Genomic DNA, 7,205 nt, shown 5'->3' with positions numbered 1-7,205 from the left:
GGGGTGACCCCCGCCCTGCCCCACCAACGACTCGCATTAGCATTTAGCCGGGAAAAGGCTCCAAAAGCAATTTTTAAAGATTTTTTTAAAGTTTTGGACTCACCAAGCGAGCCCGAACAGCGGGTGCCCTCGGACGGGAGAGGAACAGTTTTGCTGAGAGATACCGAACTCCATAAGAGCATCAGTCACAATTCCCTGGAATAAAGTTTCTTCTGAAAAGCCTATGAGAACATGACCAGAGCTTTATCTGTGAAGCTCCTGCATGTATGGGGAAAGGAACTCCACTCCTGCTGCTTGTCTCAGCTACTTTGTCACCACTCACTTTTAAAAAACCCACCATTGCACCAGCAGCAAAGTAGTTCCAATAAATCATGATCAATCAGCGAAGATACTTTAAATCCAGCCCATTAAACGATTCCCTTCCCTAATGTTCATTAGCTGGGTTATAAACTGCCAAACTTACCACTCAGCAGTGGTACGGAAGGGTCTTTGTTTTCCCTCTTGTACCCCAGTGCACCCAGTGAAGGTACAGCTGCGGGTAACAGATCTCATTTTTTTACACTGGCATGTGCAGCTTTTCAGTGCTACGCTTGTTGAGGGAGATGCAAAATGGATTTAAAGTAAGAGCAAGTCAAAGCCACTTTCTGCTTTGTTTCATTTCACTTACTCCAGGGTGTAGAACTCATCCCAGAGTAGAAGGGCCAAACCCAACTTTCTCTATCACCTAATCCCAAGATAACGTTTACGGTTTATATAAAGTTCTCCATCAACGCTGCTGCTCAGCCACTGGTGCCAGCCCCTTGCGCACGGTGTTCACACCTACGGATTACACTCAGTCCTTAACTGGAATGCTGAGGTTCGTGGATAAAGTTCTAAATTACTTTGAGCAAATATCTCAGGAAAAAAAAAATCTCACACAAACCAAAAATGAACCCATTAAGAAACTGTCCAACCGGAAAAGAGAAAAAAACAGCCAGAAGAACCTAAACTTACCAGGTTAAGCTGATGGTACAAGAGCCTCCACGTTCCCCATTCGAGCTGTCCTGTGTGCGCCACGACTCCTGAGCAGGGTAAGGAGAGAAAAATCCCGTGACGGGGACAGAGCGAGCCGGCCGGCTTCTGACGGCGTCCCCAGCTCCGCAAACAGCCGTCTCTGACATTGTCACCTATTAATTTGTCTAATCACTGAGTCGTCTCTAGACACACCGCTAACACGCAGCTTTGCGGTACTGAAGCGGTTGCAGTTAATTTATGGATGATACCGGCACAGCGACACTAGGTTTGTTTTTCACAGAAGAAAAAAAAGGCTTTGGCTCCTGGTGGAAAAACGAGCTTTTAACAACAAACCCCATGGAAAACAGGGCAGAACCGCCGATGTGCTCGGTACTACACAGGCCTTGGAAGACGTTTCAATACCGCCGTTGTTCCTGCGTGTTTTCTCTCAGCACAGCTCGGTCCCAGCTTGCAGGGAAGTTAACACAGAGTAGTGCAAAACAATACATTTTATTTGTTCACAGTTAAACACAAGCAACTGCCTTGACATTTTAGAACATTCTAATAAGGACAGCAAAACCTCCTTTTGGTTTAAGTTCTCTTTAGCTTACGATTGTACCATTTCCTCGTATTTCATATTTATGGCATTTTATGTGGATTGTTTAACATGCTTACAAAGAGCGAGGCAGGGAACAGATTAACTTGACAAAGACAGCAATTTTAGATTTAACTAAAAGCAGTCAGTTAAAAAAAAAATCTGTTTCCACTTCACTGATGGGACCCCTTCAAACGAACTGCAAGTTAACTACATACAGCAGATCCGTGATTTTGAGACTCACAAAAAAATTGCAAAATTTGTTCCTCTATTATCTTTGTGGTCCATAAACAAACGAAAGTGGTTTCCGTTACTATCCTGGTGCTAAAATCCTTTTTAAAAGAAGAAAAAAAAGCCACTTTATCAATGAGCTTGCATTACCGCCAGGGCATTTTTGTAACCGATGACAAAAACCGCCTCTCCTCAGAACAAGTGAAGTCAGCACATAAGCAAGATGCTCTCCTGGGCTCAGCAAAGCCGAAGGATGGGCAAACGAGCTCCTCCAGCACTATGGCATCCTGCGGCTGAGCTGGCCCTCGAGGGCAACATGCAAACCGTTCACTGCTGGGGCTGGGACCCAGTGGGCCAAGGGCAGGAAACCTCCAAATCTTACTGAAACGTATGCTACCACATTTGCTACCACTAAGTCTTAGAAAGCCTATAGACATGTCGACACAACCAGTCTGTCACTTACGACCAACTCTCTATTTTCTATTCCATGCAGATTCAAGCTTTGACAAAACCACTGAAGTTCACCTTTACTTTCAGAGTTAGGACTGACCAATCGAAAGGACACTGAGAATAATTTAGACAGGCAGAAATGTACTTAGACCCTGGGTGTCATGGAAGAAACGGAACTGGGAGGAAAAGTACTGTCAGGTGCACATTTGTGTACTGCCGCTGTTCTGACAGGGTCCTGCTCCTGTTCAGGTTAAGAAGGGATCTGAACTACAACTGCAAGTGTACTTGGACTTGATTTACATGTGAGATGATCCTTAAATGGCAGCTGCCACCCACAGAATATTTAAGACAAGAGGCCACGTGAGATGCCGGATAACTATGAAACCTGGTACGGCTAAGTACACCTGGACCCACATACGTCCACCATTTAAAACCAGCACACTGCCTTCCTAACAGTGGGCTCTGTTCCGTCACGAAGGAGATTGAGTCTGATCACTGACAAGCCCTGATCCCACAATCCTCCTTCACAGAAGGCTCATCATTGACTTAAAACATGATTAATGTAGAAAGGCTTCACGACAGAGTTCCGATTCTCAGTTTGAGCAGGCTTCCTCCTCAGCCTTGTCTTCTACGGAAGTGGGATGAGGGCAAAGGGGAGATACCTAGAGCCAAATTGACACTGCTGAGCTGAAAAATGTGCTGCAGTCTGAGCAGAACAGCACTCCAAGGAAGCCATATTCTGGAAATCAAGCCAGAAAACGTATTCCCAGGAAGAATGAAGCCAATTTCTTGGACTCAAAACACAGTGGTCTTGCTCAGACCAGGAACAAAGACCAGAACTACGGAGGGGGATCAGGCAGCACAAGTATTTCCCTGATTAGAGAAACAAACGCTCTTCTGCAAATCTTCATAAGCTTGAGATTCTACACATGTTCTGCATGCCCTCCCTACTTGAACAAAGCTTCCTCTTCCCTCTTCTCCCACCCCAGCTCCTTTCCCATACGAACCAGTCCGAGGTCAGTGCCAGTCTGTCAGGCAAACACTGAGAATACCAGAAAGGTCAGAAGCTAGTGTTTCAACAAGGCTTCAGCATCTACCGTCTCTTCCGCGTTACAAGCTCCAGTTCCTTCTTCTCCGTTCAAATGTAACTCTCCAGGAAATGTTAAGGACAATATAAACAATTGCCATGAATTAGGGTGAATGAATTGTTTTGCAGAGGTACACTGTTCTTTAAACGTTTAGGTATTTGATCAGAGTCCAACTTAATGGAGGCCGGGCTCTGAGGGATGTGGGACAGTGGGCAGGCAAAACAGAGACCTTTAGATGAATGCATCAGAACTTCTAGTGCTGCTTCTTTCCAGGATGGAAACAACCGAAGTCACCCGGACAGGCAGCACAAGTAACTGCTCTAAATGGGAAGCTTGCAAGGAAATACGAAGCATTCATAGTAGACTCACAAATGTTAATTTGGCCTCATATTGCACTCGAGTCCATAAATGCAGCCACTCAACTGGGGATGGAGAGAAAGGGAAAAAATACTTGCAAATGCTAACAGTTGTCCCTTCAAATTAGTACACGCTGCTAAGGACTGAATTTGAGAAAGAAGCAAGAGTTAGGCTGGGCATTTCAATTCCAGACCCAAAAATTCACTTCACATTTATTCAGCAGCCTTCTTCCAATTCGGGACACCGCTCCTACTCCGCTGCATGAGCTAGCTGCTCAGACCAAAGAAACAGAAAAGCTTTTAGTTAAACTTGCATTCACGCCTCCTGTTCTATGCCAAGAATATGAAAATAACACTGATTGACTATCTTCCTTTTTAACTGTGGTCATGATGAGTTTCATTGTAGTCCATGATATGAAGCTGTCCAACACTGCTTTCCTGGATCTTAGGCGAGAGGCTAAGGTTATCGGGGCTTGGAGGGGCCTTCATCTCCAGGCTTGGGTCTTTACATAGATCAGTCTTTAGAGCATCAGAAAGCCTGTTGATGGTTACACCCTCCTCATCACACTGGCTCTCACTCTTGTTGCGAAATAATTCTCGTGCCTTCATTCCAAGGAAGCTCTTGGAGCTGGGAAGTGAACCTACAGTCAGTGGCACAGTAGTCGAGGGCTCCAGCAACACAGATGTCTCCCAGCGACTGCTGAATCTCTGGTTCTGGGGTTTTTCTGGGGTGGAGAGCTCACTGCTGCTGCCACCCTTACTGCTACTGCTACCTCGAGTGCTGGGAGGTTTGGTCTCTCCATTTCTCCCAATTGTTTCTTCACTGTTTCCTCCCACAGTATCTTCATTACCACCATCCAACCTGTTTTGGAAAGACAGAGGGTACAATGTCAAGGAAATTAGCCACTGTTTACAACAGAAGGGGGCATGCAGGGGAAGGCAGGTTACTTTGAGTACTTTCTATTCCTGCTACTGCCTACGTACTTCCAACAGTTTTCTTTTCACAGTTTTGTAGCAAAGCAGAAGTGACAAAAAATTAAGTGTCGCATGCTCGGCTTTGCAACATCCATGTTTTAAGTCCAAAGCAGACAATAATCCCAAAGCAGAATGGAACTGGATCCTGATCTGTTAAAGGAAGAGACTACACATGTTCCTTGGATTGTCGATCTTTCTTTTACCTAACCCAAGCACAGGAGATCACCACAAATCTGCTGGCAGTGCAAGAAATTATCCTGATGCTGTAGCAGAAAGAAATGTATGATCTGAAGTGCAGGACTACCTAGACACTTTAGGTAGACATATGTAAAACTACTTAAGAGTGTAACCATTTGTAGATTAAAGACATCTGAGACAAACCAGAGGTTTCTTTCAAACTCTGCATTAACAGTTCAGCTATCTGAACCTTCAGTGCTTCATAAGCACTTCCAGTTTTGTCAGTGACTCGCAGTAACCTGGGCAGAGTCTGTAGAAGGGGGAGAACAGAAATACTTTGAGACTATCCATCCAAGTGCTGAGACTTCCACAAGGATATCAGCTTCCAAGGAACAGATCATGAGTCCAGCATATTTTACACCATCACCCTACCTTTCTTCTGCTGCTTCAGCTGCTTCTGTTTTATCATCTTCAAGTTTTTTCAGTAGGCTGCTCTTCTCCAGCCTGCCAAACAGATCCAAGATCTCCAGCTCAAATGCCTGTGTGATTCTTTTCTGGGCCTTGTACCTACTTTCTACAGCTTGCAGCTGACCTCTGAACAGAAAAAGAAACCAAAATCCATCAGGTCCAGCATCTCCAGATTCTGCCTCAACTAAGACAGTGCATCTGTCAATGGAGAGCTACGGTTTTACAGAGATAATCCTGACCTTGCTTGGATTTTGACATCTTCCAGGTACTTCTTTTGCTCCAGAAAGAGGTGGTCCTTTTTAGCAAGCTGAGATTCCAGTTCAGCTATCCGTTTCTGAGAAGCATCAAGCTTTTGGCTTTGCTGTTGAACACACAATTTTGCTTTCTCCAGTTCTTTCCGAAAAGCAGCATGCAACATTTCAACCTCCTCGAAGGAAAGAACACAATGTTAAAGTATAAATTGATTGTGTGTTATTTTTAATATTTAGACATATTTCTGATGCTATAAGTTGGCACATTTTTAAGCAAGATGGAATAAAAAGCAATTCTAAAAACAGATATAGAAAACCAGATACTCTGAGGACATACACTATTAAGTTACTGTGAAAGTAACTGCACATCACTGGAATTCATTAGCACATTCATGTTCCTTATGAAAAGCCCTTTGCAGCAAAGCAAACTTGCTGGTTCTGCACCGGATCAGAACACATAAACTCTGTTTTAAAACCACATTTTTGCAACATGAACTTCATTAAATACCAGTAAAAGACCTTTTTTTTTTCCCTTTGGCTTATGATTCACTTTCTTTAATTACTTGCTGTCACGCAGAAACCGTTATATTGTTGTGTAATTTACTTGCTTCTAATTAAAAAGAGGTTTCTTTGAAGTCAGGAATTAAAACCATATGAACCACATAAGTTTTAGTAAAGTTAATACTAACTCTTCACAGGAAAACTACTGACAAGACTATTGTTTTTAAACAGCACCTCACAAAACCCCAGTTAAAACTCTGGTGAAGATGTTTTTACAAATTCTGGTGCTACTACCCTACATGACACACTTCAACAAACACAAGAGCCCAGAGTTACTTTACCAGCAATAGTCAGCTGCCAGTTAGGTTAAAAGCACAGTAAAGTGCCTTTGGCATGAAAAAATGGCTAAGAATTTACATCAAGTGGATAAAACTGACTTCAGGTGTACCCTGACAAACCCTTCTTAGCTTTCAAGCACAGGACACTGGAGAGATTCCATAGTGACACAGTGCACTCCTCATGTCTGAACAGAAGATTAAATATGAAATCCAATCCCTGAAAATCAATTTCAAACCCAACTCTCTGTTACGTTATGAAGAATTTCCTTCATTCGGAACACAAGGCTTGATGACGACCTCAAGCGATGTCTTCCCAAAAGGCCTCTGCAGCTCTACAATTGTACCTTTGTAGTGTCTGTGTGCTTGTGCTGCAGCTGCTCCAGGTACAACTCATTGACCTCTCCAAGAACCAGAAGCTGCCTGTTCAAGAACTCCATCTGCTGTTGCACCGATTCACTGTTGGAAAGCTTGAAAGAGAAATTCAGAGTCAAATATTGGAACGACTAGTTCAGCCAGAGAGACATAGTTGACATGCACTGTGTTCACAGGGTGCTGTTACAAAAAAGGGAGACAGCGACACGAATCCACAACTGTTAGACAGATTAGCTTTCATAAAGCTGGTATCAGCCCAAACAGAACTTCACCTACAGGCATTGCTTCCCTTAACATAATCAGGTTTCCACCTAAAGAGAAATCCATTCAGTTTTTGATATAAACAAGATCTTGAAGATGCCGAGATTTAGCAAAGCTTCAGTGTAAGTTCCTATTGCTCCACCTGCAAA

At 43.6% G+C, this 7,205-nt stretch overlaps 1 protein-coding gene across 1 annotated transcript in view; it reads right to left on the bottom strand.

Moving 5' to 3' along the window:
- Positions 1 to 1,484: 1,484 nt before the first annotated feature.
- The window catches only part of TSC1 (tuberous sclerosis 1), a 20,101-nt gene continuing 14,380 nt past the window's right edge, over positions 1,485 to 7,205 (bottom strand). The window contains exons 18-22 of the mRNA XM_010136107.1: positions 6,768 to 6,890; positions 5,573 to 5,760; positions 5,298 to 5,459; positions 3,322 to 4,575; positions 1,485 to 1,750 (exon numbers count right to left, since the gene is read on the bottom strand). Coding sequence (XP_010134409.1) covers positions 4,089 to 4,575; positions 5,298 to 5,459; positions 5,573 to 5,760; positions 6,768 to 6,890 — 960 coding nt within the window. The 3' untranslated portion in view covers positions 1,485 to 1,750; positions 3,322 to 4,088. The remainder of the gene's footprint in view (positions 1,751 to 3,321; positions 4,576 to 5,297; positions 5,460 to 5,572; positions 5,761 to 6,767; positions 6,891 to 7,205) is intronic.

Source organism: Buceros rhinoceros, unplaced genomic scaffold (assembly GCF_000710305.1).
Source record: "Buceros rhinoceros silvestris isolate BGI_N320 unplaced genomic scaffold, ASM71030v1 scaffold35175, whole genome shotgun sequence".
Lineage (NCBI taxonomy): Eukaryota > Metazoa > Chordata > Aves > Bucerotiformes > Bucerotidae > Buceros > Buceros rhinoceros.
The sequence above is the reverse complement of the archived record's forward strand: the minus strand, read 5'-3'. Positions and strand labels throughout refer to the sequence as shown.